The sequence below is a fragment of the Gnatocerus cornutus genome, chromosome 4, assembly GCF_029298725.1.
Source record: "Gnatocerus cornutus isolate USDA-ARS CGAHR chromosome 4, icGnaCorn1.1, whole genome shotgun sequence".
Taxonomy (NCBI): domain Eukaryota; kingdom Metazoa; phylum Arthropoda; class Insecta; order Coleoptera; family Tenebrionidae; genus Gnatocerus; species Gnatocerus cornutus.
The window spans coordinates 2,553,443-2,577,305 of NC_142236.1; the positions used below are offsets into that span (position 1 = coordinate 2,553,443).

General features: G+C 42.6%; 10 protein-coding genes and 1 long non-coding RNA gene across 17 annotated transcripts; 3 read left to right on the forward strand and 8 right to left on the reverse strand.

Moving 5' to 3' along the window:
• The first annotated feature begins 463 nt into the window (after positions 1-463).
• On the forward strand, positions 464-2,063 carry exd (PBX homeobox extradenticle). The gene is made up of 2 exons (XM_088034652.1): positions 464-554; positions 717-2,063. The coding sequence occupies exon 2, from the start codon at positions 732-734 to the stop codon at positions 1,812-1,814; it is 1,083 nt and encodes a 360-aa protein (XP_087890778.1). The 5' UTR covers positions 464-554; positions 717-731; the 3' UTR covers positions 1,815-2,063.
• Positions 2,064-2,732: 669 nt separating this feature from the next.
• Positions 2,733-9,137, forward strand: GAPcenA (GTPase activating protein and centrosome-associated). 3 transcript variants are annotated; one of them, XM_088034262.1, is made up of 14 exons: positions 2,733-3,270; positions 3,793-3,976; positions 4,067-4,266; positions 4,327-4,484; positions 4,530-4,718; positions 4,767-5,045; positions 5,172-5,340; positions 6,993-7,234; positions 7,285-7,473; positions 7,522-7,833; positions 7,886-8,060; positions 8,190-8,470; positions 8,517-8,669; positions 8,717-9,137. In XM_088034262.1, the coding sequence occupies exons 1-14, from the start codon at positions 2,958-2,960 to the stop codon at positions 9,014-9,016; spliced, it is 3,144 nt and encodes a 1,047-aa protein (XP_087890388.1). In that variant the 5' UTR covers positions 2,733-2,957; the 3' UTR covers positions 9,017-9,137. The 3 variants fall into 3 exon arrangements, with proteins under 3 accessions (XP_087890388.1, XP_087890389.1, XP_087890387.1); XM_088034263.1 differs by having other exon boundaries at positions 3,799-3,976; positions 4,764-5,045; XM_088034261.1 differs by having other exon boundaries at positions 2,736-3,270; positions 4,764-5,045.
• Positions 9,135-11,143, reverse strand: LOC148175963 (cytochrome P450 4C1-like). Its single transcript, XM_088035006.1, has 9 exons — positions 10,900-11,143; positions 10,663-10,854; positions 10,428-10,613; positions 10,325-10,382; positions 10,147-10,273; positions 9,879-10,097; positions 9,667-9,832; positions 9,440-9,619; positions 9,135-9,307 (listed from the first exon to the last, which is right to left on the reverse strand). Exons 1-9 carry the CDS (start codon positions 11,066-11,068, stop codon positions 9,135-9,137), a joined length of 1,470 nt encoding a protein of 489 aa, XP_087891132.1. The 5' UTR covers positions 11,069-11,143.
• Positions 11,144-11,321: 178 nt separating this feature from the next.
• On the reverse strand, positions 11,322-13,289 carry LOC148175964 (cytochrome P450 4C1-like). 3 transcript variants are annotated; one of them, XM_088034052.1, is made up of 10 exons: positions 13,094-13,289; positions 12,857-13,048; positions 12,783-12,808; positions 12,623-12,734; positions 12,516-12,573; positions 12,339-12,465; positions 12,045-12,257; positions 11,833-11,998; positions 11,603-11,782; positions 11,322-11,557 (listed from the first exon to the last, which is right to left on the reverse strand). In XM_088034052.1, the coding sequence occupies exons 1-10, from the start codon at positions 13,260-13,262 to the stop codon at positions 11,397-11,399; spliced, it is 1,404 nt and encodes a 467-aa protein (XP_087890178.1). In that variant the 5' UTR covers positions 13,263-13,289; the 3' UTR covers positions 11,322-11,396. The 3 variants fall into 3 exon arrangements, with proteins under 3 accessions (XP_087890178.1, XP_087890177.1, XP_087890179.1); XM_088034051.1 differs by having other exon boundaries at positions 12,623-12,808; XM_088034053.1 differs by lacking the exon at positions 11,322-11,557 and having other exon boundaries at positions 11,617-11,815; positions 11,870-11,998; positions 12,623-12,808.
• Positions 13,290-13,339: 50 nt separating this feature from the next.
• Positions 13,340-14,676, reverse strand: IFT46 (intraflagellar transport 46). 2 transcript variants are annotated; one of them, XM_088034329.1, is made up of 6 exons: positions 14,607-14,676; positions 14,454-14,555; positions 14,200-14,411; positions 13,900-14,155; positions 13,741-13,853; positions 13,340-13,690 (listed from the first exon to the last, which is right to left on the reverse strand). In XM_088034329.1, exons 1-6 carry the CDS (start codon positions 14,625-14,627, stop codon positions 13,408-13,410), a joined length of 987 nt encoding a protein of 328 aa, XP_087890455.1. In that variant the 5' UTR covers positions 14,628-14,676; the 3' UTR covers positions 13,340-13,407. The 2 variants fall into 2 exon arrangements, with proteins under 2 accessions (XP_087890455.1, XP_087890454.1); XM_088034328.1 differs by having other exon boundaries at positions 14,601-14,676.
• A 160-nt stretch (positions 14,677-14,836) lies between these two features.
• Positions 14,837-15,804, reverse strand: LOC148175966 (cytochrome P450 4C1-like). The gene is made up of 4 exons (XM_088035007.1): positions 15,526-15,804; positions 15,314-15,479; positions 15,085-15,264; positions 14,837-15,039 (listed from the first exon to the last, which is right to left on the reverse strand). The coding sequence occupies exons 1-4, from the start codon at positions 15,736-15,738 to the stop codon at positions 14,837-14,839; spliced, it is 762 nt and encodes a 253-aa protein (XP_087891133.1). The 5' UTR covers positions 15,739-15,804.
• LOC148175967 (cytochrome P450 4C1-like) lies at positions 15,741-17,234 on the reverse strand. Its single transcript, XM_088035008.1, has 8 exons — positions 17,219-17,234; positions 17,111-17,124; positions 16,949-17,042; positions 16,763-16,865; positions 16,349-16,713; positions 16,117-16,302; positions 16,009-16,063; positions 15,741-15,959 (listed from the first exon to the last, which is right to left on the reverse strand). Exons 1-8 carry the CDS (start codon positions 17,232-17,234, stop codon positions 15,809-15,811), a joined length of 984 nt encoding a protein of 327 aa, XP_087891134.1. The 3' UTR covers positions 15,741-15,808.
• Positions 17,235-17,312: 78 nt separating this feature from the next.
• LOC148175968 (cytochrome P450 4C1-like) lies at positions 17,313-19,228 on the reverse strand. Its single transcript, XM_088035009.1, has 8 exons — positions 18,829-19,228; positions 18,595-18,780; positions 18,550-18,564; positions 18,283-18,293; positions 18,017-18,229; positions 17,805-17,970; positions 17,575-17,754; positions 17,313-17,530 (listed from the first exon to the last, which is right to left on the reverse strand). The coding sequence occupies exons 1-8, from the start codon at positions 19,226-19,228 to the stop codon at positions 17,355-17,357; spliced, it is 1,347 nt and encodes a 448-aa protein (XP_087891135.1). The 3' UTR covers positions 17,313-17,354.
• Positions 18,179-18,598, reverse strand: LOC148175969 (uncharacterized). Its single transcript, XR_015769947.1, has 2 exons — positions 18,488-18,598; positions 18,179-18,437 (listed from the first exon to the last, which is right to left on the reverse strand). It is a non-coding gene; the product is annotated as an uncharacterized LOC148175969 (long non-coding RNA).
• A 202-nt stretch (positions 19,229-19,430) lies between the features above and the next one.
• Positions 19,431-21,489, reverse strand: LOC148175970 (cytochrome P450 4C1-like). The gene is made up of 10 exons (XM_088034379.1): positions 21,271-21,489; positions 21,034-21,225; positions 20,862-20,987; positions 20,802-20,813; positions 20,695-20,752; positions 20,519-20,645; positions 20,259-20,471; positions 20,047-20,212; positions 19,817-19,996; positions 19,431-19,772 (listed from the first exon to the last, which is right to left on the reverse strand). The coding sequence occupies exons 1-10, from the start codon at positions 21,431-21,433 to the stop codon at positions 19,594-19,596; spliced, it is 1,416 nt and encodes a 471-aa protein (XP_087890505.1). The 5' UTR covers positions 21,434-21,489; the 3' UTR covers positions 19,431-19,593.
• A 490-nt stretch (positions 21,490-21,979) lies between these two features.
• LOC148175971 (glutathione hydrolase 7-like) lies at positions 21,980-23,855 on the forward strand. Of its 2 annotated transcripts, none has more exons than XM_088033708.1 (7): positions 21,980-22,121; positions 22,163-22,341; positions 22,396-22,547; positions 22,593-22,778; positions 22,825-22,973; positions 23,020-23,329; positions 23,376-23,855. In XM_088033708.1, the coding sequence occupies exons 1-7, from the start codon at positions 22,100-22,102 to the stop codon at positions 23,815-23,817; spliced, it is 1,440 nt and encodes a 479-aa protein (XP_087889834.1). In that variant the 5' UTR covers positions 21,980-22,099; the 3' UTR covers positions 23,818-23,855. The 2 variants fall into 2 exon arrangements, with proteins under 2 accessions (XP_087889834.1, XP_087889835.1); XM_088033709.1 differs by having other exon boundaries at positions 22,169-22,341.
• Positions 23,856-23,863: the final 8 nt, after the last annotated feature.

The window sequence follows — 23,863 nt, forward strand, 5'->3', positions numbered from 1 at the left end:
CCCGAGGAGTGAAATGGGGGCTAGGGGGGCCCTGTACGGAAAATCGGCGAAGATGAAGGGTGAAGAACACAAAGAACACGGCGGTGTAGAGACCAGCAGCGGCGTGCGACGAGAGTGAAAGCTGGAGGGGGAACGCGCATGCGCACCGCCGGCAAGGGCGGTAACTGTAATCGCTTGAATTTGAATAAAATTCGAATTTAGATTGCAACACTAAATAACGCGATAGGACTACAAACAAACAAACAACGGCACTATTTTTGTCCGTTTTTTTAATAAATACAACAGAAAAAAAGTGGGAGCAGAGTAGCCAACCCCCGAAAAAGTTACCAAATGGGGGCCTTTGCAAGTGTTACGTAACTTTAAGACCACTAAAACCAGGCCGAAACTGTCGTGTTGTTATAAATTCACTTGAATCCGGCTCTGGAAGAGTCGAAATGCTTGAATTTTCGCCCACTTTTGATTTTTTTGGTGCAAAACTGCTGCCAACCGCGCGTCAACAGTGGCAATTGTTTTAATTTTGACATTTTGACAGTTGTGCGTCGTCACTTTTCCAGGTGAGTTTTCCCATTTTTCTTCCCAAAACTTCCAAATTCCCGCGCGCCGGATCCATAAAACCGAAATTCCCGCGCACGCCCCGCTACTAGCGTTCCCAAAAACGTTTCCCCGCTTTGTTTACGTATACTGTCATCGCGTCCATTATCGCATTTTGTTGCTAGTGTCAGTAAGCCCCCATGGACGACCCCGGTAGAATGATGGGCCACACAGGTGGCGGCCTCATGCCCCCGCAGCCCTACATGAATCAAGACGCGCAGTCAGGGGGTGAAAATGAGCCCCGCAAGCAGGACATCGGTGAGATCCTGCAGCAAATCATGAACATCACCGATCAGAGCCTCGATGAGGCCCAGGCGAGGAAACACACGCTGAATTGTCACAGGATGAAGCCGGCGCTGTTTTCGGTGCTGTGTGAGATCAAGGAGAAGACAGTTTTGAGTTTGAGGAACACGCAGGAGGAGGAGCCCCCAGACCCGCAGTTGATGCGACTGGATAATATGTTGATAGCTGAAGGGGTGGCGGGGCCTGAGAAGGGCGGCGGCGCAGGGGCTGCAGCGTCGGGGTCGGCGGCGGCACAGGCGGGGCAACCAGACAATGCCATTGAACACAGCGACTACAGGGCCAAGTTGGCGCAGATACGACAGATCTACCACCAGGAATTGGAGAAGTACGAACAGGCTTGCAACGAGTTTACCACGCACGTGATGAATCTCTTGAGGGAGCAGTCTAGGACGCGCCCCATTACCCCCAAGGAGATCGAGCGCATGGTGCAGATCATCCACAAGAAGTTCAGCTCCATTCAAATGCAACTTAAACAATCAACTTGCGAGGCAGTTATGATCCTGAGGTCGCGCTTCCTGGACGCTCGCCGAAAAAGACGCAACTTCAGCAAGCAAGCGTCGGAGATTTTAAACGAGTATTTTTACTCGCACCTCTCCAATCCGTACCCCTCTGAAGAGGCTAAAGAAGAGCTCGCGAGAAAATGCGGAATCACAGTCAGCCAAGTCTCCAACTGGTTTGGTAACAAGAGGATCCGTTACAAGAAAAACATAGGAAAAGCCCAAGAAGAGGCGAATCTCTACGCGGCAAAAAAGGCCGCGGGGGCGTCGCCCTACAGCGGAACACCAACGCCGATGATGTCCCCGGCACCTCCGCAGGACTCCATGGGATATTCCATGGGGTCCGCCTATGACCAGAGTTCGGCATACGACGCCAGTAGCTGCGGGTACGACCCCATGCACGCCCAGGAGTTGTCTCCCTAATCTGTATACTAACACAAACCGTATACTATTTTGTATCGTGTACAGTGTGTCTTTGGTTAGCTTCACACGTCGGTTTATAGTTAGGAATTTGCAATATTTTAAGTTAAGTTTATTGCAATAGGAGCGTGTGACTTTTACGTGTCTACGTTAAATCGGGGGAAACCCCGCTTTAACGCTAACAATTTATTTTGTATTTTAACGAAATAATCAGTGCTTAGCCTATTTAAATAAAGAAATAAATGTAGGAAACCATTATTTTTCCTTTTTCCACGCTACTTCATCCCTTCACAAGTCTACTAGAAATTGGAAATGCAGGTACAGTAGACTCTCGATAATTTGAAACTCAAGGAATCTGGAATCAGTTCAAAATGGTGTTTCAAATAATCGGGAGAAGGAGAAAAAAAAATCAAATAAACAATAGTTTAAGAAGTCCCCTAATTAAAAAGGGTGATTTTCGGGATTTTTTTAAAGAAAACTACTGCATGAAATGTTTTCAAATTTGGAAGGTACATTTTTACATAAATAATGAAAAAAAGTTGAAATTTTCAGATAAAAATATTTAATTCTGGTCGAGTTATTAAGTATCTCCCAAGCCACTAGAAAAAATGGGCTCTCTACTGCTGCAGTAATTGCGGCCTTGGATCCTATTAACGATGGTACCAAAATACATTGAAATCTTTCAATTTATCGAGGGAACCGGAAAAAACTTCAAATTATCGAGAGTCTACTGTACCAGCATCAATAACAAAAACAAAAGATCAACACCACCCCACGACCCAGGGGAATAATAAAAAGTGCTTCTGGGGGCGACAGCCCGCGCTCAAATGTCAGTCACCTGACTCTTATTCACCTACTGACTAATAATAGAAAACCTCCGGGGGCTACGCCCCAAAATCGCCCCCTTTCAGTGTACATTGCCCAGTAATTTTTTGTTCTAAGGTTGGCGGCCCTGCCAAAACAAAACCAACCGTCAAACGTCACCTCTGACAGTTGTGACATTTCTCGATTATTTACACAATTTCTCGCTGAACCTTTGTTTCTCCGCAATGAGTGCGCTCTCGTCACGCCGCTGTCAATAAGTCCTCGTTCGCGATAATGTGAGACAATGTCAGTTTCAGAGAGCGCGTAACTGGCAGCCCCACAATGGAAGACAGTCTCAGTGTGAAATCCAACGAATCGGTGGCGACGAGCGAAGAGTTCGACTTTGTGGGTGATAAGCCAGGGGCGAACAAGACACCCACATTGGATATCAAAAGCGGGGATCTGAATGAGTTGAAGAGTGCACTGACGGAGGTCCTCCAGGAAAACATGGAGGACACCAATCTGAAGAAAGTGGGGCACTCGACTTTTTACGGGTGTCTGGTGGAGCCAGGGAAGGACCCCCTGACTAGGGATGCGGATTCCCCGGGGGAAAAACAGGATGCGGTCAAACAGGAGCCCATTGAAGAAGATGAAGGTAATGTTGTTGTTTTTATCTGGTTGTAAACAGAAAGGTGACCTTGGAGTTGTTCATCAAGTCCACTGGGAGGTGATTCATTTGTTTTTATGTAGTGCTTTTATTTTTAGTACGGTTTTTCATTGGGTCCTATCTAACAACTAAATTCCATTGACAGGAAACAGACAACAGATTTAAACACGCACGACTGAATTTGTTATTTAAACGCGCCATGAATTAACAATACAATTTTATATCAGTGCTGCCACTTCATCTTTATTACAAACATAAAACCGCCACAATGGAAAATAAACTCACTTATCATAAAAACGTTATTACCAGCGAAAAAATATCTTAATTTCTCTTAAAATCACCACAAAACAATCGCCGCACCCCCATTTCCCAGCCTACTTCAATTCAACAATACTCATGAAAAAATCAAGTAGGTGTTCAATAGTCTCTATGATGAGGTTCATCAAGTGGTTTTGTTGTTTTTGTGGTAACACTTCCTCGCGGAATTCATTTTAAATTTTTTTCTGTTAGTTTCAGATATCGACCAAGATTGTACGATTTTCGCTGGTGTTACGTATTTGGGAGCGGCGGCCATCAACGCCCCCAAGTCGGAGGCAGAAATTCAACGTAATATGACCATATTAAATGAACAAAGTTCGGAACTAGGGATCAAAGTTTCGGTTTCCGTGCCATGCTCGTCGCAGGGATTTGTCGTGTAAGTGCGACCAACCTTGCAAAATTCCAGTGTGGGCAACTGTACCCAAAAGTCCCTAAATCAAAGCGCTACAATTCAAATTCCTTGCAGGCTGTACGACGCCAGCTCCAGCTCGGTGATCTCGCGCTACGAGATCCACCGGATTTTATTCTACGCTCGCGGTGCCATAGAAAGCAGCGAGTCCGGTTGCTTCGCCTTCACGTGGTCGCACGGCGACACGCAAGAATCCGCCATCTTTCAGTGCCATGTTTTCCGTTGCGACATCGCCGAAGCCGTTTCTAGAGTCTCAGGTGACTAATCACCGATCGATACCTCTTGGCGCCTCATTGAATCAATACTGTCATTTCTAGGGTGTTTTGCGAAGGCTTTCCAACGCGTCCCGCGATCCATGAGCAGTTCCGTGACGTCGGCCGTCGATATGACCGGATCTATCACCACCTTACCCGAAGCGAGGACTTTGATGTACGTATTCGAAGTGAGCCTTGAAATCAAAGAGGACGACGGGAAGGTGAGTGTTTTGTTTTCGTTGCAAAGTTGCTAAGGTGGTTGTTAGGGGGCGTTTTCGGTGGTTGGGAAAGACAGAGGGGGCTTCAAGTTGAAGACGAATTTGGAGAAGCAGTTGTGTTTGAGTATCAGACAGGTGTCGGATAATGGGCCTCAGTTGCACATCGAGAGGTGTTTTGGGGTGCTGGTGGCGCCGGGGAGGCACGTGCGCCACTCCGACATGCAGCTGTTGGAAATGGTAAGACAGCCCCCACAGACCACCCAAGTTAGTAGGGTTTTGCAGGAGAAAGAGCCGTCGAATAATGTCACCGTTGATCGTAATTGTACTCTCATTTCGGCCGCTTGGGACCCCACGGAGCCCTCTTTCGAGCCGCTGAACGTGGAGACGCCCAAAGACACAAAGCAATACATGACCGTAGCCGTGGATCTAGTCATTCGTGGAATACAGGAACCTGTAAGGTTCCAAATCGAGACGCCAGTGCGGGTTTTTGGACAAAACGAGCGAAATTTCTGGTATTTCCAGAAGAGGTCGTTGGTTCAACAGTTCTTTTTGAATCTCAAGGAGGTAAGGGAATAACTAGAACACAATTGATGACCTCAAGTGTTATCAGAAGCTAGTTTTTTAGTCTCGACGGAAATTTCTTTGTTTATCGGCTGCGATTGGTGCGATTATACTTTGTTTTTGTGGTAGGTGGTTGCTGGAGACCTCAACGACGTTTATTATGAAGTGTTGAACATGGAGACGTCGGGAGAGTTGGACAAGAACTTACTTAATTTGAATCTCAATCTGTCCAGTTTAATACAGTCGCCGAGTATTACGTCCATTGATACCATTACGCCCAAAGAGGAGTACAATTCAGGTGAGTTCTCAATATCTCACCCGCTAAACAAAATACACGGTGAACCCGAATAAAGTGCAAGGATTTTAATCCCAATATACAGGGTGATTTTTAAAAACGGCAGGCGTTGTCTTTATGTAAGTTTTATTTATGAACCGATTTCGAAAAATTTTAAAATGGTTTAAATGGGTTTTAATTTACTATAAGCTAATGATTTTAGAGTGTTTCTAAATGTCTTGGTATATTTTGGGCGATATTCAACTTTCTTATTTTAAATTGTGACCCATATTTTTTTTCCATAATTTGGAAGATAGTAATTTTCTTGATTCAGAAATGTTCTACTTTTATAAAAAAATATTTTCAAACAAATTATCAAAATTGAAATAGGCAATAAAAGTTAAATAACTTAGGTTTACTCTAAAAAATAAGCGCGGGATATCGATATCAGAAGTTTGGCATAGTTTTAATCAAGAATTTTCGCGAAAAACTGCAACTTTCGATTATTGGAAAATCTAAAACTATTTCTTATGTAAAAAATCGCGAGAAAAACGATGCCGCAAACCGCATTCCAATATCTGGAATAGTTTTCGAGATATCGAGCACGAATTGTTTTGGACCTTCAAAAATTTGGCCCTCTGGCGACAACCCAAAAATTCAAACGGCCGTAACTCAGTTATTTGTTGTCGGATCTGGATTTAAATTCCAGATTTGGATTCAGCGTGAAATTCTGCGTAAAGTGAGTCAAAATTTGTTGAGTTTGGCTGAGAAATAAACGAGGCATTGGCCAAAAACTGTTTGAAAGTGGTAATTTTGGGGTGATTTTCAATCACTGTTTTCAATGTAAAAACGACGTTTAATACGTTTGTATTCTATATCATTCGAAAGAGGAGCTCGAGGTCTATCTACTGGCCTAATTTGAGATCGATCAGACAAACAGTTTAAGAGTTATGGCCAAAAATAAAAAAATTGAAAATTTTTCATCGTTTGAGTCGGTTTTTTTTTTCGCGAAAAATCGATTATCGAATTTTGGGCTTTAAGGCACATTTTCTAACGTAAAATGAGCCGAGAAAAACGGTGGCGCAAACCGCATCTCAATATCTCTAATAGTTTCTGAGATATTTAACTTTAAAAATTAGGAAAAATGAAAAAAAAATGAAAATCAACTTTTCAAAATTTTAATCAGCCATTACTCGGTTATTTGTTGTCGGATCTGAATTTAAATCCCAGATTTGAAATCTGCAGATAATTCCGCGTACACTGATGTATAATAACTCAAGTTTACTCAAAAAATAAGCGAGATATCGATATCAGAAATTTGGCATAGTTTTAAGTCATGAATTTTTGCGAAAATTGCGTTTTGTATGTATCTAGGTGATGTACCTACATATTTGTCGAACATTTAAATAATTACGGAAACAGTTCATAAACGCAACAACACTCTGGCGAATCTTCAGAGTGTTAATCACATCACTCTGACGTCACACGCACCAACAGACGTCTCACTTTATGATATTCTTGATTGCTGATATTCTGGTTAAAATCTTTGCACTTTATTCGGGTTCACCCGGTATTTAGTCCTTATCGCAGTGACCTAGTTCGGGGTTTTTTGTTCCACAACTAGGTCACTGTTCATTTGTTTTTATCACATTTGAAATTCGTGAAATTTCGTTCAGATGGCGACGAGCCGCTCCTCAGCGGCACCGGCCTGGTGTCCAAGGACTGCTCCGAGGACGTCCTTGAAAGCTGGGCCGACGTCCTCACCCGCTGGAAATCCACAAAGCAGCCCCCTAAACAACTCGCGAGTTTAGTTCGCACGGGAATTCCCGAAGCCCTCCGTGGCGAAGTCTGGCAGCGTCTAGCAGGCGTGGAGGAAAACACTGAAATGATGGAAAACTACCGCCTCCTCATAACGAAAGTGAGTCCCGGAAAATAACCGCCTTTCCTTCAATTGTTTTTATCCCACAGGAGAGCAGCTGCGAGAACGTCATCCAACGCGACATCGCCCGCACTTTCCCAGCGCACGACTTCTTCAAAGAGGCAGGCGGCTTGGGGCAAGATTCGCTCTATAGAGTCAGTAAAGCCTACGCCGTCTACGATTCCGAAGTCGGTTATTGTCAAGGTCTTAGTTTCCTGGCAGCGACGCTGTTGTTACACGTACGTGTCGACAGATGGCGCTTTTTTACTTAAGTCAAGTTGTTATAGATGCCGGAAGAGCAGGCGTTCTGTGTGTTGGTAAAACTGATGTACGATTACCGTCTCAGAGATCTGTACAAAGACGGCTTTGACAATTTATACTTGCGGCTGTACCAACTTAACTGTTTGATGAAGGAGCAGTTGTCGCAGTTGTGGCAACACTTCGCCGATCATCACGTCGAGACGCACATGTTTGCGTCGCAGTGGTTTTTGACGCTGTTCACCGCGCGGTTTCCTCTTAATTTTGTTTTTCAGATTATAGACGTGTTTTTACTTCAAGGCATCGACACGTTGTTTCAAGTGGCGCTGGCGCTCTTAACTGTAAGTCTGTTTTCTTCCGTTGAGTTGGTACGACTGGTTTTTTTTTTCCCAGGCGTACATGAAAGATCTCCTTCAATTGGATTTCGAGGGAATTTTGAAATACTTCCGCGTGTCATTGCCGAAGAAGTGTCGGAATGAAGACTCCACGCGAATGTTGATCAAGTCGGCGTGCAGCATAAAAGTGAAGAAGTTGAGGAAGTTCGAAGCGGAGTACTTCGCGCTGAAAGGTAACGCGGGAGATTTGAATGGCGGATAAAGCTCATTAGCGTGAGTTTTTGCCGCTTTTGTGACTAACCCAAACTAACGAGGAGTGTCCACACTGTAACGTAGTAGTAGCTGTGTGTTACCTCCTCTAGACGGCTGGGAAATTATCATGTTGGATTCAGAAGCTGCAGATAACGCGGAGAGTGAAGCCAACGAAGTCCAACAGCTGCGGCTGACGCTGTCACGCTACGAAGAAGAACGGAAGTTGCTTCTGGATGAGATCTCGCAACTCAAAGACATGTTGAAACGGGAGGTGGAACAAGCTGAGAAGGACACGAAGAACAACATGACAATCATCAACGACTACAAGCTGGTGCGGCAGAGACTTGACACGCAGTTGCATGCGGTGCGGACGGAACTGGCGAATCTCAAAGTAAAACTCTCCAATCTCCCCCATTTGTACCCCAATTTTCTCTTAGTTTAAGGTTTCGACGTGTGAGAAATGCAGCAGCGCTTTGGAACCCAAAGAAACGGAAGACAACGAGGAGAACCGCTCGGAGCGAGTAAGAGAACTGGAGCTGGAACTCGCCCAAACCAAGCTAGCACAAGTCGAAGCCGAGTGTCGTAATCAAGTGAGTTTTGAACGAGTTTAGTTACTTTGTTTTGATGCAATTGGTAGGATTTGGTACACCGTTTGAGGACCACCGAGATTGAGTTGACGAGTGCGAAGAACAGTTGGCCGCCCTGGTTGAGTAAAACGCTCACTTCGATCAAGGAGGTGGCGAATAAAAAGGATTTTGGGAATCTGACATATCCGAGCAACATTCCGAATAGCACGCCGTCGTTCATTTCGCATATTAACGCGAGGAGGGAAAGTGTGCCATTGAGGAACGAGCATAATATTAAAGAGCAGAGACGCGAGTCCACGCCGATTATTAAAGATTCTCAGAGCTGTAGCAGCTTGAAAACTCATAATTGATCGTAAAGAGATTTTGTTTAGAATTTTTATTCATTTGTTAGATATTATTAATATAAGGATAATTAGAATTTGTATTAATTTTATTTATGACATGTGAACAATATAAAACTGTAACATGTTAGGTATTAGGGTTTTGTTTTTCGAGGGCCACCCTGTAACCCACAGCCGACTTGAAGACGATTCCTGGCACAGCTTCAATTTCCGAAACGTTTTTTACGTCCGTGGAAATGCGAAAATTGCGGAGAATTGACGCGAGGGTTGTTTTTATAGCCATGGTTGCGAATTTGAAACCTACAAAATTGGCATGAACGTATTTCGATTTCTTGCTCGAAAACTGTCAAATTTCTCAACTAGTTAGTTCTCATTCGTCAAAACTGCAGCGGTGGTGTTAGTTACGACATGACTTTTGAATGTTTAACGCACCGATACAGTTCCGCGGGCCTGTGCTGAACGGCAGGTACGAGCATTGGTGCCTTTTCGCTACTTCTTCCGGTAAAAATCTGTCGGGATCAAATTTCAAAGGCTCTTTCCAGATGTCTGGACTTCTGTGGATATGGAGGATCCCGATTATACACTCCGCGCCCTGTGGAATTGTGTACGATTCTAAAAAATTCCGGTAATTCCCCGAGTTTCCAAAGTGCGAAAAATACTCGTGCAGATGTCGCTGTCAACGGATCTTCCAATCGCAGTGGTTACTGGAAACAAACTCAGAGTTTCCTTTATCACTAGATCCAGATACGCCATTTTGTTTAAATCTTCACTAGTGATGGCTCTGTCACTGTCAAAAATCGTCTCCAGCTCCTGGTGGACTTTCTCCTAAAATTTCGCATCAGTGGTTTGAATGTGATCACTGCGGTATTACTTGAATCTGGGGGTGCATTCCCAGCATTATTAGAGCGAAACTAGGGATGGAAGCGAGGGAATCCGCCCCCGACGCCGCCATGGTTTGCGTTTCTTCTATCAACTCCTCATTGGTCCACTTTTCTGAACTACAAAGTTCGATCAAGTGGTCTAAGAAAACCTTACGCTTTCGTCCTTCCTCATTCTTTGGGCGGTAATTCAACTGTTTTTCAGTGACCATCTGAGAAAAACAGTGAAAAAACACGTGTTTTACTCCCTCAAGTTGGTACCTTAACAATGAAACTTCTAATTTCGTCTGTAAGTTTAACGAACTCTTTTCCATAACAGCTCAGTTTCCAGATAAGTTCCGGATGCAACCAGAATCGTAGTATGCGGGTGTAGACCAAGTCCATGGCGCTACAAGTTATAAGAAGTGATTTAGTGAGGACTTCATGCGACTGTGACTACTTCGCTAAATTCCGGACGTAGTCGCTTTGTTTCGTCGAGGGAATCCCCATGATTGTTTCTACAAACTCTACTGAAGTAAAAGAGGCGGGAAATTCAAAATTACCACTCATGATTGCCAGTCCAACCTCCGCCAAGTGTGGATAAACATCAAAAATGCCTTCACCAACGTGATTTTGTAAAGTCTCGACTAGAATTTCGGAGTGTTTCGAAAAAGTCTCCACGTGACTGTTGAGAATCTCCATGTTGAACGTCGACATTATAATTTTCCGGTGTTTTTTCCACTTGTTAACTAACATACAATTTTTTATTGTAAGTTTCTGATGAACGAATAAACGAACCCGGTCCTGTAAATAACCCCTCGCCTAGTAGCGATTCCACGAATTTATAACCTTTGGGTTTTTCCAGACATTTTTTTAGAACTATTTCGACGTCTTCGGGGTCTGTTAAAATGACGAAAACTTGTCCGCCCAGCCAGATTTTCCACGGGGATTTGTACTTTTTTGTCATGGAAACAATGTTGTTGACTATATCTAAAAAACAAGAGAGAAACGGGGGAAGTCAGCGCGGCCTACTACTTTTTGTGTCTCCTAAGAAATAGAAGGCTGATCCTATAAAAGGAAGTGACAATGGACCGTCGAGTTTTGACGTGTGGTGGTATAAATGACGTCTTTTGTGGTAGTAGCACCACATCACGTAGCCTGTGGCGGTTGACAGAAGACCAATAATAATTATTAATAACGACATTGTAAGCGATTCGAATACCAGCTGGATTGTTTTAAAAGTAAAATTAGTGATCGTGCGTTTTTTATTGTGAGCTGAATTTAGATAATACAGTTGTTATCGGAGTTTTATTTTGTGCGTCGCTTTTTTTGTCATGGCTGTTAATTTTATCCCAAGGTTTATAACTGTAATTGTTCTAATGGTTTTATTATGTACATTTTATCAATTTTCTATTACGTATAAAGGAAGGCATTATAAAAAAACGATAAGTGGGCTGATAATGTGGGATATTAATTGTTATAGACAGGCTACCAATGCAATTCAAATATTAAAGTCACTGTTTGAGGATTTTTTATCGTCTTTCCAGGGCCACCCTGCAACCCCTCGCCGACTTGAAGACGATTCCTGGAACAGCTTCAATGTCCGAAACGCTTTTGACATCTGTGGAAATCCGGAAATTGCGAACAATTGACGCCATAGAAGTTTTCATAGCCATCATTGCGAATTTGAAACCTATGAAACCGTTAGCACGCTACTGAAAAAAAGTCAGGGACGTACCGATGCAATTTCGAGGCCCTGCACTGAACGGGAGAAACGAATAGGGGTGTCTTTTCGCAATTTCTTCGGGTAAAAATCGGTCTGGATCAAATTTCAAAGGGTCTTTGTAGATTTCTGGGTTTCTGTGAATGTGGAGGATTCCAATGAGACACTCGGCTCCTGCAGGAATCGTGTAGGACTCTGGAAGAGCTCAGATAGTATCTTCAGGGTTTTCTGGAAAGTTTTTATACTCATGAAAATGTCGGAGTCCACAGATCTGGCAATTACAGTGGCCACTGGAAAGAGTCTCAGAGTCTCTTTTATCACTTGTTCCAGATACACCATTTTGTTTAAATCATCGCTAGTGATGGTTCTGTCACTGTCAAAAATACCCTCAAGCTCCTGGTGGAGTTTTTCCTGGAATTTCACGTCAGTGGCTTGAATGTGATCACTGCGGTATTACTTGAATCTGAGGGTGCATCCCCAGCATCATAAGAGCGAAACTAGGGACGGAACCAAGGGCATCCGCCCCAGCAGCCGCCACAGTTTGCACCTCCTCCATCAACTCGTCAATTGTCCACTTATCAGAATTACAAAACTCGATCAAGTGGTCAAGGAAACCTTTGCGCTTTTGTTCCTTCTCCTCCTTACACTCCTTTTGTTTTTCGATGATTATCTAAAAGGACTTTCTATACTCTAAAAGCGTGCGGGAAGTGCATTTTACTGCACAGTTATTTTCACTTCGTTACGTTGGTACCTCTGTAATAAATTTCCTCATCTTCTCTGTCAGTTTGTTGAACTTTCTTGAAGAAGAGCTCATTTTCCAGAAGACATCTGGATGCAACCAGAATCGAAGTATTCGTTTGTAGACCAAGTCCATGGCGCTAGAAAAAATAGTTCGGACTCAAACTGTTTACAGTGTTTAGCGACTAACTTTGCCAGATTTCGTGCGTAATCGGCGTTTTTCGTCGCGGGACTTCCCATGGTCGTTTCTACAAAATTCCCCTAAACCTAAAGAAAAACCGCAAAATTCGAAATTACCGCAAGTCAGTTCTGCAGAGAACTGAGCCATGATCGGAAAAACGTCAAAAATGCCCCCACCGACATATTTCTGCAGGTTTTCCACCAGCATCTCTGAATACAGCGCGAAAACCTCAACGTAACTGTTTAAAATCTGCAAATTGAACGTTGTCATGATTACCTTTCTGTGTCGCCTCCACTTATCAACTACAATTGTCATTTCAGTGCTAGTCTAAATTTAGGAAAAATTCAAACCCGGTCCTGTAAACAACCCCTCGCCTAACAACGCTGTGACAAACTTATACTGCCGGGACTTCCCCAAACATTTATTCAAAGCCACCTTGACGTCTTCTGGATCTGTCAAAATGATAAAAACTTGTCCGCCCAACCAAATTTTCCACGGAGATTTATACTTTTTTGTTAGAGAAATGACGTTGTTGACTATATCTGCAAAACAAAAGAGAGTCACGGTAAACTTCCACAGCCTACTACTTTTGGTGTCTCCTAGGAAGTACAGGGCTGATCCTACAACAGGAAGTGAACGTGGGCCGTCTATTTTTGACGTATGGTGGTATAAATGACGTTTCTTATTGTAATTCCGAATTCCATAGGCGGCGACTATGGCCGCCAAAAGCCCGAAAATTGTTAATACCGACAACATATTAAGACTATTGAAAGGAAAATGTTATTTGACTTAAAATTGTGAATAATTTATAATGACAAGAAAAAAACAACTCGGAAAAAAACACACTTTTACTGATAAGTACAATAAAAATAATGTCCTTCGAACAATTTTTATCTATAATTTAGTCTAAAACTAACTGGTCAGTGACAGCTTGATTATCATTTTCTTCAATCTTATCAATCTGCGTACTTTTAAATAACTGAGAGCTCTTGATAGCTGCGTACAACGAAAAAAACAAGTGCAGGGAATGGATTTTGTTTTTTACAGGAATATGTAAAATTCCACACACTTCTTCGACATAGTCCTCTAAATTCCCAGTCGGCTCTGGAAATCCTTCCTCTTTCATCTGTTTCTCCATGTCCTCAGACCACTCCTGCATCAACTCATCCAGGTCCGGCATAGCCCTGTAATACCAACCTCAGAAAAAAAAAACAACAAAATTACAAAAAATCACTCTGAATATCTGACAGCCGGAAACGACTTGCTTTTATGCAAAGCTGAGATGTCCTTGATCCATTTATCGATGATTTTAACGTTTTTTTCCACATTATCGACTTTTTTGACTACCTGTATAAACAAATCAATGTCAAAATTAACAAAATTTTGTACTTACCACATCGCTGTCATGAGTGCTTTTCACAGACTCCGCCCGCAACTGCAAATGTAGTAACGCCGCATCGCTCTGATTAGCCGCCGGCTCATCTAAAACAACCAATCCCAAGTCCTTATTTCCCGTAAACTCCTCCCCCGAGACTGCTTTAGCCGGTGGCACCACCTTCAAGAACGCGTCAATGTCGCCCACCGCCGGTAGAAACTCAGGGACGAACGGTCTAAATTTGTGATCCAAACTCATTGGTTGCGGGATGTACCTACAAGACATTTTAGCCACTCCCTCGTTACAAACCACACCTACTTCGTGATGTATTGAAAAACCTCCTTAATCTCAGGAGTGACGTCGAGATTCTCGTACTCTTTAGGATCGTACTCGCCCACAACAACATTCTTTTTGTCCTCATCACTATCGTCGCTATCCGTGGAGAGGCGTGATGGGCGGGACCGAAGGACGGTCTTACGACCAGAGGGGCCGGCACTGGGCGGAGTCGAGACGTGGTCAAGAGACAACGGCTACAACCACAAATTACACAAAGAAAAGAGCGGAATTACCACCTGGACTAGCTCCGGCATGGATTTTTCAAATTCTTGAGAGTTTCTTCGCGTCCCTGAGTACTTCTTCAGGATTTGCTCATCAAGGTCCTCCGGGTCGTCGTCCTTGAAATAAAACATTGGAATTTGTTGAAAACAAACGAAACTTACGTCTACAATTGAAAAAGATCTCTGCATTTTGCCAAGAATGCTCGTCAGTTGTTTGTTGTTGAATTGGTTGCTTGGCAACGACGCGCCAGTGGCGTCTCGTGAGTGATTACCACTTTTATTTTCATCAGTTTTTTATTGTTTAAGGGTTGGTAATTGTTGACATTAAAACTATATTAACTTTTTTATTCAATTTAATATTGTTTAGAAGATTTTGACAGACTGCTGCCAATACAACTCTAATTTTCTAGGACTTTGTGTCCTGTTAGGGGATTTTTTATATTCCTCTTTTCGAGGGCTATTCTGCACCCCTGCGCCGGTTTTAAAACCACCCCTGGAGTAGTTTCGATGTTCGAAACGTCTTTGAAATCTGTCGAAATACGGAAATTGCGAACAATTGACGCGAGTATTGTTTTCGCAGACATCGTTGCGAATTTAAAACCTATGGAAAACTGAGTAGGCTCTGGAAAAATTATCAGGGACGTACCGATGCAACTTCTGGGCCCCGCGCTAAACGGCAGATACGAAAATTGAGGTCTTTTAGCAATTTCTTCCGGTAGAAATCTATCTGGATCGAATTTGAAAGGGTCTTTCCAGATTTTCAGATTGGTGTGAATGTAGAGGATTGCAATGAGACAGTTGGCCCCTTTGGGAATCGTGTGGGACCCTAAAAAAACTCAAATTCATTTCGAGACGGTCCTGTAAAGTTTTCGTACTGATAGAAACGTCAGTATCTGCGAATCGGCCAATCACAGCCGTCAGTGGAAACAATCGCAAAGTCTCTTTTATCACTTGTTCCAAATACGCCATCTTTATTAAATCCTCACTAGTGATGGTTCTGTCACTGCCAAAAATCCCTTCAAGCTCCCGGTGAACTTTTTCCTGGAATTTCACCTCAGTGGTTTAAATGTCATCAGGGCGGTATTACTTGAATTTGGGGGTGCATCCCCAGCAACATAAGAGCGAAACTGGGGAGAAAACTACCGGCGTCAACCCCCGCCGTCGCCATAGTTTGCGCCTCTTCCATCAACTCCTCATTGGTCCACTTTTCCGAACGACAAAGTTCTATCAAGTGGTCTAGGAAAACTTTCTGTTTTCGTTCCGTGCCCGTTTCCTGATTCATTTGTTTTTCCGCAACCATCTAAAAAAATAAGTAGTATTTTACACCAGAAGTGAGAAAAGTGGTCATTTTGTAAGGGTCCGACTAATTTTCACGAGTTGCTAAAAATTAGTACTTTGACAATTGATTTCCTCATGTCGGCTGAGAGTCTGTCAAACTCTTTTCCATACCAGCTCAGTTTCCATACTAGATCTGGGTACAACCAAAGTCGCAGTATGCGGGTATAGACCAAGTTCAAGGCGCTAGAAAAAGTGATTTAGTCGGGATTGACATGATGGAACATCGACTAACTTCGATATTTTCCGGACATAATCGGTTCCTCGTGTGGGATTCCCCATGACAGTGTCTACGCAACATGTATATTTAAACGAACAAAAAGGGCGGTAAATTCAAAATTACCACACGTTATCCTCATTGCAACTTCCGCCAAGTGTGGCATCGCATCAAAAATGCCTTTTCCAACGTAATTTTGCAGTTCTTCGACCAGAACTTCGGACTCTCTGGAAAAAGCCTCGACGTAACTGTTGAGAATCTTCATGCTGAAGGTGGATACAATGACTTTCCTGTGTTTTCTCCATTTATCAACTACAAATATACTGTATAGGGGCTAAGAAAACACGAAAATCCTAACCCGGTCCTGTAAACAACCCCTCTCCGAGTAACATATTCACGAATTTATATCCTTCAGGTTTTGCCAGATACTTCTTGAGAACGACTTCGACGTCTTCAGGCTCTGTCAAGACAATAAAAACATTTCCACCCAACCAGATTTTCCACGGGGATTTATACTTCTTCGTCATGGAAATAACAGTGTTGACTATATCTACAAAACAAAAGTGAGTCAAGCGGAGTTGGCGTGGTCTCATACGTTTTGTGTTTCCTAAGAAATAGAAGGCTGAGCCTATGAAAGGAATTGACAATGGACCGTCGAGTTTTGACGTGTGGAGGTATAAATGACGGCGCTTCTGGTAATAATTCCAAATCGTCCAGGCTGCGCTGAATGACAAAAGGGCTAAAATGAGTGAAAACGTCATTATAAGCGGACACAAGTGTCTCGAACTGTAGTGTTTGTGCGTTTTTATTGTAGGCGAATTTGAGTAAAATTTCTTTTATTTGTTTGTTTGTCTTGTGAAAATTAGTTTTTACGGCTTCGTTATCAATTTCACAAGGTTTAGGGTTTTAATATCAAAAACTGGGGCGAATTTAATACTTTTTATTTAGTGCAGTATACTTTTATGGATTATTGAAAAAAAAAAGAGTTTTATATGTTTTTCCATGTTTCTGCTTTGACTCATCCAAGTCCGGCATTGAATTAAAATAGATTTCTAAGAAAAGGCCAAAAAAACTGGCAATACGGTACTTGTAAATTATTAGTACATATTATAGTTATTACATTATTACCTACTACTACACACCAATTATTAAACTTTTATGTAAATGAGTTTTTAACGACTTTTATTTTCGTTTTTTCAAGGTTTAACTTGTTATTGATATTAAAAACAGTGACTCCAAGACATGTATTTTATAAATTTATTTAAATTCTTATTGTTTTATGCTAACCAACACCAATTAAAAATGGTTTTTCTATGTGGCAACACACATTCCTAAACTTCAGAGTCTTGTTCCTAATTGAAAGATTAGGAACTTTCTTTTTGTCTGGTTTTAAGAGCCACCCTGCATCCCCCCACCGACTTGAAGACGATTCCTGGAACAGCTTCAATCTCCGAAACGTTTTTGACATCTGTGGAAATCCGGAAATTGCGAACAATTGACGCTAGGGCAGTTTTCATAGCCATCATTGCAAATTTGAAACCTATGGAGACGTTAGCACGCTACTGAAAAAAGTCAGGGACGTACCGATGCAATTTCGAGGGCCCGCACTGAACGGCAGATACGAATAAGGGTGTCTTTTCGCAATTTCTTCGGGTAAAAATCGGTCTGGATCAAATTTCAAAGGGTCTTTGTAGATTTCTGGGTTTCTGTGAATGTGGAGGATTCCAATGAGACACTCGGCTCCTGCAGGAATCGTGTATGACTCTGGAAAAACTCATATAGTATCTCCAGGGTTTTCTGGAAAGTTTTTATACTCATGAAAATGTCGGAGTCCACAGATCTGGCAATTACAGTGGCCACTGGAAAGAGTCTCAGAGTCTCTTTGATCACTTGTTCCAGATACACCATTTTGTTTAAATCATCACTAGTGATGGTTCTGTCACTGTCAAAAATACCCTCAAGCTCCTGGTGGAGTTTTTCCTGGAATTTCACGTCAGTGGCTTGAATGTGACCACTGCGGTATTACTTGAATCTGAGGGTGCATCCCCAGCATCATAAGAGCGAAACTAGGTACGGAACCGAGGGCATCCGCCCCAGCAGCCGCCACAGTTTGCACCTCCTCCATCAACTCGTCAATTGTCCACTTATCAGATTCACAAAACTCGATCAAGTGGTCTAGAAAACCTTTGCGCTTTTGTTCCTTCTCCTCCTTACACTCCTTTTGTTTTTCGATGATTATCTAAAAGGACTATCTATACTCTAAAAGCGCGCGGGAAGTGCGTTTTACTGCACAGTTATTTTCACTCCGTTACGTTGGTACCTCTGTAATAAATTTCCTCATTTTTTCTGTCAGTTTGTTGAACTTTCTTGACGAAGAGCTCATTTTCCAGAAGACATCTGGATGCAACCAGAATCGAAGTATTCGTTTGTAGACCAAGTCCATGGCGCTAGAAAAAATAGTTCGGGCTCAAACCGTTTACAGTGTTTAGCTACTAACTTTGCTAGATTTTGTGCGTAATCGGCGTTCTTCGTCTCGGGACTTCCCATGGTCGTTTCTACAAAATTTCCCTAAACCTAAAGAAAAACCGCGAAATTCGAAATTACCGCACGTTAGTTCTGCAGAGAACTGAGCCATGATCGGAAAAACGTCAAAAATGCCCCCACCGACATATTTCTGCAGGTTTTCCACCAGCATCTCTGAATATAGCGCGAAAACCTCAACGTAACTGTTTAAAATCTGCAAATTGAACGTTGTCATGATCACCTTTCTGTGTCGCCTCCACTTATCAACTACAATTGTCATTTCAGTGCTAGTCTAAATTAAGGAAAAATTCAAACCCGGTCCTGTAAACAACCCCTCGCCTAACAACGCTGTGACAAACTTATACTGCCGGGACTTCCCCAAACATTTATTCAAAGCCACCTTGACGTCTTCTGGATCTGTCAAAATGATAAAAACTTGTCCGCCCAACCAAATTTTCCACGGAGATTTATACTTTTTTGTTAGAGAAATGACGTTGTTGACTATATCTGCAAAACAAAAGAGAGTCACGGTAAACTTCCACAGCCTACTACTTTTGGTGTCTTCTAGGAAGTACAGGGCTGATCCTACAACAGGAAGTGAACGTGGGCCGTCGATTTTTGACGTGTGGTGGTATAAATGACGTTTCTTGCGGTAAATCCGAAGCGCAGAAACTACAATGACTGCTAAAAATCCGAAAATTGTTAAGAACGACATCTTGGAGACTACTGAAATCGAAAACGGTTCTGATGTTTTTACATTTTTACATAATTGCGACATTTAATGAAAAGGAAGGAGGAGAACGCGTTTTGTGAGAGTAACATATTTATTCATGTTCAACTTTTACTTAATTTTCTTACAGAGCGGCTTGTTTTCGGGGTAAAAAACTACTGTGTTGTGATAATACTCATAATTTACATAATTTCAATGGTTTTTATTAGAACTAATCGTTTTTTAAAATTTAAATTGTTATTGCAATTAAAAAAACAGTGAAATTGTTTATTGTCTTATGTAAACCAACACCTATTTAAAATAATAACAGTGCTACCAACACAATTCTAAACTTCAAAGTCTTTTCGTCCCTATTTGGGGATTTTCTTTTTCCGATCTTTAAGGGCAATCCTGCATCCGTCCACTGACTTGAAAACGATTCCCGGAACGGCTTCAATGTCCGAAACGGTTTTAAGTTCTGTGGAAATCCGAAAATTGCGAACAATTGACGCGAGAACAGTTTTCATAGCCATCATTGCGAATTTGAAACCTATGGAGACATTAGCACACTATTGAGTAAAGTCAGGGACGTACCGAGGCAATTTCGAGGCCCCGCACTGAACGGGAGATATGAATAAGGGTGTCTTTTCGCAACTTCTTCCGGTAGAAATCTGTCAGGATCGAACTTCAAAGGGTCTTCGTAGATTTTCGGATTTCTGTGAATGTAGAGAATCCCAATAATGCATTCGGCTCCTTCGGGAATCGTGTATGATTCTGGAAAAGCTCATATAGTTTCTTCGGGGTTTTCTGGAAAGTTTTTATACTCATGGAAACGTCAGTGTCCACATATCTGGCGATAACACTGGCCACTGGAAAGAGTCTCATAGTCTCTTTCACCACTTGTTCCAGATACACCATTCTGTGTAAATCGTCACTAGTGATGGACCTGTCACTGTCAAAAATCTCCTCAAGCTCCTGGTGGAGTTTTTCCTGAAATTTCACGTCAGTGGCTTGAATGTGATCACTGCGGTTTTACTTGAATCTGGGGGTGCATCCCCAGCATCATTAGAGCAAAACCAGGGACGGAACCAAGAGCATCCGTCCCCGCCGCCACCATAGATTGTACTTCACATATCAACTCCTCGTTGCTCCACTTATCAGACTCGCAAACTTCGAGCAAGTGGTCTATGAAAATTTTCCGTTTTTGTTCCTTATTTTCTTTATACCCCAATTGTTTTTCCGTGAGTATCTGTAAAAACAATGAGATGCGTGCGGGAAGTGGGTTTTCCTTGGTACCTCAGAAATAAATTTCTTCATTTCTTCGGTCACTTTGTTGAACTCTTTCCCGGAAGGGCTCATGTTCCAGATGACATTTGGGTGCAACCAAAACCGAAATAAGCGTGAATAGAACAAGTTCAGAGCGCTGGAAAAAATAGTGTACAGAACCGCGACTACAGTTTTTAGAAACAAACTTGGCTAGATTCTCCGCATAATCGGTGCTTTTTGTAGAGGGACTTCCCATGATCGTTCCTAGAAAATTTGTCTACAGGTGAGTAAAACGCGCGAAATTCAAAATTACCGCAAGTTAGCTCTGCAGAACATTGCGCAATCATCGGAAAAATATCAAAAAAACCTTTACCAACATATTCCTGCAGATTTTCCACCAGAATCTCGGAAAATGTAGCAAAAGCGTCCACGTACCCGTTTAAAATCTGCATAGTAAAAGTGCTCATTATCACTTTTCGTTTTTGTTTCCACTCCTCAACTACAATCAATATTTTAAAAGAGCCTAATTAGAAAAAAATTCAAACCCGGTCCTGTGAACAACCCATCGCCCAACAGCGCATTTACAAACTTATACTGCCGGGACTTCCCCAGACACTTATTTAAAATCACCTCGACATCCTTCGGGTCTGTCAAAATTATAAATAATTGATCGCCTAACCAAATTTTCCACGGAGATTTATACTTTTTCGTCATGGAAATAATGTTGTTGACCACATCTACAAAACAAAAGTGAGTCACAGTCAATTTCCACAGCCTGCTACTTTTGGTGTCTCCTAAAAAGTAGTGGGCTGATCCTAAAACAGGAAGTGGGCGTGGTCCGTCGAGTTTTGACGCAAGTTGGTATAAATGACGTTTTTTGTGATAGTTCCAAATCGCGTAGGCTGTGATAGCGACGAAAAAACTGAAAATCGTAAATAACGACATTATAGAGAAGAAACTACTGAAAAATAAACTTTGATTTGAATTGATCGCAATCGATGTTGTTTTTCATAACAAAAACTAGTTGTTTTCAGGTTGTACTTTTAATATATAATTTGTACAATTAAACTTTTTTCCACCTGCACCGGCCTTGTCAATCTACGCACTTTTTAATAATTACGATCTATTTACAGGAGCATGATTACGTGTTACAGAGATCTTCAAAATGTTTTTTCCTGTGATTCCTTCAAATAAAACCAACCGTACCAACCTCAGAAAAAAATTGCAATTAATCGTCATTTTAATCATGCATTTTGCTAACGACGCTATTTGTTTGATTGGTTGCCTAGCAACCACGCGCCAGTGCCAACTCGTCACGCCTCCGGGAAACCGGATAAAAAAACGCGGGACAATCAAAATGCGTTTGAAAACCAGCGGCAAAATTGGTTTCAACCGACGCAAAAACGAAACTCGATTTTGGTAGTTTGGGAGACTTCTAAATTCCCGTTTTGACGAAGGAACGAATTACGCGCCGCCACTGTGTCCCCTTCTTCAACTTAACAGTTCTGCGCCTCGCCCAATAAGAAATGTGAAAGGATGACTTAAGTAGGTAAGACTCAAGTTCAGTGTACTTAATTGTTTCAGGGGAAAAGTGGATGTTTTCGTAAAAAAATGACGACAGTTGGCGATGCCGGTAATGCCCTTGTTTTAAACCACGGTAACTTGATTTTGAAGTTTTAGCCTTGGAAACAAGTGAAAATATCCCGTTACAAAAAGGAAGGAAAAGCACGAATTTGTGCAGTTGTAGCGAAGAGTACTTAAGTGGCTCGAAATTCATTAATGTGGCTTTCGGGACTTTGACAGTGATCATCACGGCGGCGTTGTTATTACAAATCTACTATGGGGACTACCAGGTGGGCACATTCTAAAGTCGCTACAGGGGGTGGTTGGAAAGTTTGTGGTTTTAGGTGGTACCGCATGGGAGCGTCGCCACTGACAGTCTCGAGTGTTCGAAAATAGGGACGTCCATTTTGAAAAATGGCGGGAATTCCATCGACGCCACTATAGCGAGCGCGCTCTGTCTCGCCGTCGTGACGCCCCATTTAACGAGTCTTGATGGGTACGTCTCCATGGTACTAATTCCTTCCTAAATGGTACTTTCTAGAGATGGACAGATGATGGTATATAACCATAGGACACGCCTCGTTCCTGACGTCATCGATTTTAATAATGGTAACTCTGATTCCGATCATCTCCTTCCACGGCTGGTCATGGGTCTAGCCTTCGTTCATCAAGAGTACGCGTCTTTACCATGGAAGGAGTTGGTACAACCAGCGGCGGACTTGGCGAGGTACGATCGACCATGGTACTGGAGGAATTACAGAATTTTTTTCTAGACGTGGTTTCCTGATCCCGAAGATGTTAGTCCAGGCGATAAAACAAGCAAAAACTGAAGACTTGTACGGTCGCCTGGAACCAGGTCAATTGTTACAACTGGAGGCTTTAGGAAACACGCTCCAACAGATTGCCAACATTCCAGAAAAAGGTACCAATTGTACGAAAAAAAAAAACCTTCTAATTTCCACTCATAGAGCTGTACACGTTCATCAAACCTGAGAACACCCCCAAGTACTCCCAAGCCTTGAAACAAACATTCCGAGGCTTCGATGTTTACGTCCCAGATGGTCCCTCCATGGGCCCTCTGTTCTTATCCAACATGCAACAACTAGAGACTTTCAATTTCACTAAACCCGACACTGCGAAACCCGAATACGTGTACAGGTTGGCAGAACTGACTCAAAACCTCTACAGTGCTGCCAACGCCACCTCGAAGTACCACGAAGGCACTTCGACAAACATCGCTGTCATGGATCTCAACGACAACTACGTCTCTTTCACCACGTGAGTTGGTTGGTACGACTGGAACAACGTTTGATTTTATTTTCAGAGGTTTGTACGCCTTCTTTGGTTCGGGGGAAATCACCACCAGCGGCTATACTCTCGACGTTCACCCGAAGCCCTTCCCGTGCACGCGTCTCCCGGTTATAATCACCGACGCCGGCGCCATCTGTGGGCGTCGGGTTATTCTAGGCGCCAACGACATGTCTTTGGCGACGCAGCTCACGATGTCACTACTGGTGGCGGAGCAGAATGTGACGAACGCGGTGGAGGCGCCGCGGTTTCATATTTTAAACAACGGGAGTGTGGGAATTGAAGGTTCCCACACGCCGTTGTTTCCTGATGATGTGTTGAAGTATCTCGAAACGTTGACGACGAATCCGGTGCTTGAGGATGAGCCGTATATGAGCAGCAATGTGGTCGAGAAAGTGAAGGATGATTTGAACTCACATTCTGATAGTCGGGGTGGGGGGATAGCGAGTCGGTTCTAACCAAAGATTGTAATTTATTAATAAATACGTAGTGACAATCGAGTTT

What these genes read in the sequence shown, in the direction of transcription:
- LOC148175963 (XM_088035006.1), bottom strand. Translation starts at nt 11,068, where the DNA reads ATGTCGTTATTAATAATTATTATTGGTCTTCTGTCAACCGCCACAGGC. An exon ending in TACGTCCGGAATTTAGCGAA is followed by an intron (nt 10,274 to 10,324) that starts GTAGTCACAGTC and finishes TATAACTTGTAG; the next exon opens with CGCCATGGACTTGGTCTACA. An exon ending in TGACAGCGACATCTGCACGA is followed by an intron (nt 9,620 to 9,666) that starts GTATTTTTCGCA and finishes GGAATTTTTTAG; the next exon opens with AATCGTACACAATTCCACAG.
- GAPcenA (XM_088034261.1), top strand. Translation starts at nt 2,958, where the DNA reads ATGGAAGACAGTCTCAGTGTGAAATCCAACGAATCGGTGGCGACGAGC. An exon ending in TCAAAGAGGACGACGGGAAG is followed by an intron (nt 4,485 to 4,529) that starts GTGAGTGTTTTG and finishes GGTGGTTGTTAG; the next exon opens with GGGGCGTTTTCGGTGGTTGG. An exon ending in CGGAACTGGCGAATCTCAAA is followed by an intron (nt 8,471 to 8,516) that starts GTAAAACTCTCC and finishes ATTTTCTCTTAG; the next exon opens with TTTAAGGTTTCGACGTGTGA.
- IFT46 (XM_088034328.1), bottom strand. Translation starts at nt 14,627, where the DNA reads ATGCAGAGATCTTTTTCAATTGTAGAC. An exon ending in CCATGCCGGAGCTAGTCCAG is followed by an intron (nt 14,412 to 14,453) that starts GTGGTAATTCCG and finishes TTGTGGTTGTAG; the next exon opens with CCGTTGTCTCTTGACCACGT. An exon ending in GCACTCATGACAGCGATGTG is followed by an intron (nt 13,854 to 13,899) that starts GTAAGTACAAAA and finishes TTGTTTATACAG; the next exon opens with GTAGTCAAAAAAGTCGATAA.
- LOC148175966 (XM_088035007.1), bottom strand. Translation starts at nt 15,738, where the DNA reads ATGGTTGCGGAAAAACAAATGAATCAGGAAACGGGCACGGAACGAAAA. An exon ending in GGATGCACCCCCAAATTCAA is followed by an intron (nt 15,480 to 15,525) that starts GTAATACCGCCC and finishes GTGAAATTCCAG; the next exon opens with GAAAAAGTTCACCGGGAGCT. An exon ending in GGGGCCCAGAAGTTGCATCG is followed by an intron (nt 15,040 to 15,084) that starts GTACGTCCCTGA and finishes AGTTTTCCATAG; the next exon opens with GTTTTAAATTCGCAACGATG.
- LOC148175971 (XM_088033708.1), top strand. Translation starts at nt 22,100, where the DNA reads ATGACGACAGTTGGCGATGCCG. An exon ending in GACGACAGTTGGCGATGCCG is followed by an intron (nt 22,122 to 22,162) that starts GTAATGCCCTTG and finishes TTGATTTTGAAG; the next exon opens with TTTTAGCCTTGGAAACAAGT. An exon ending in AACTACGTCTCTTTCACCAC is followed by an intron (nt 23,330 to 23,375) that starts GTGAGTTGGTTG and finishes TTTTATTTTCAG; the next exon opens with AGGTTTGTACGCCTTCTTTG.
- LOC148175970 (XM_088034379.1), bottom strand. Translation starts at nt 21,433, where the DNA reads ATGTCGTTATTTACGATTTTCAGTTTTTTCGTCGCTATCACAGCCTAC. An exon ending in TATGCGGAGAATCTAGCCAA is followed by an intron (nt 20,646 to 20,694) that starts GTTTGTTTCTAA and finishes TATTTTTTCCAG; the next exon opens with CGCTCTGAACTTGTTCTATT. An exon ending in TGAAGAAATTTATTTCTGAG is followed by an intron (nt 20,472 to 20,518) that starts GTACCAAGGAAA and finishes TTGTTTTTACAG; the next exon opens with ATACTCACGGAAAAACAATT.
- LOC148175964 (XM_088034051.1), bottom strand. Translation starts at nt 13,262, where the DNA reads ATGTTGTCGGTATTAACAATTTTCGGGCTTTTGGCGGCCATAGTCGCC. An exon ending in GGATGCACCCTCAGATTCAA is followed by an intron (nt 11,999 to 12,044) that starts GTAATACCGCAG and finishes GTGAAATTCCAG; the next exon opens with GAAAAACTCCACCAGGAGCT. An exon ending in AGGGCCTCGAAATTGCATCG is followed by an intron (nt 11,558 to 11,602) that starts GTACGTCCCTGA and finishes ACGGTTTCATAG; the next exon opens with GTTTCAAATTCGCAATGATG.
- LOC148175968 (XM_088035009.1), bottom strand. Translation starts at nt 19,228, where the DNA reads ATGTCGTTCTTAACAATTTTCGGATTTTTAGCAGTCATTGTAGTTTCT. An exon ending in GGGGTTGTTTACAGGACCGG is followed by an intron (nt 18,781 to 18,828) that starts GTTTGAATTTTT and finishes TGACAATTGTAG; the next exon opens with TTGATAAGTGGAGGCGACAC. An exon ending in GGATGCACCCTCAGATTCAA is followed by an intron (nt 17,971 to 18,016) that starts GTAATACCGCAG and finishes GTGAAATTCCAG; the next exon opens with GAAAAACTCCACCAGGAGCT.
- exd (XM_088034652.1), top strand. Translation starts at nt 732, where the DNA reads ATGGACGACCCCGGTAGAATGATGGGCCACACAGGTGGCGGCCTCATG.
- LOC148175967 (XM_088035008.1), bottom strand. An exon ending in TTTTTCAATAATCCATAAAA is followed by an intron (nt 16,866 to 16,948) that starts GTATACTGCACT and finishes TTGATAACGAAG; the next exon opens with CCGTAAAAACTAATTTTCAC. An exon ending in GGGGTTGTTTACAGGACCGG is followed by an intron (nt 16,303 to 16,348) that starts GTTAGGATTTTC and finishes GTATATTTGTAG; the next exon opens with TTGATAAATGGAGAAAACAC.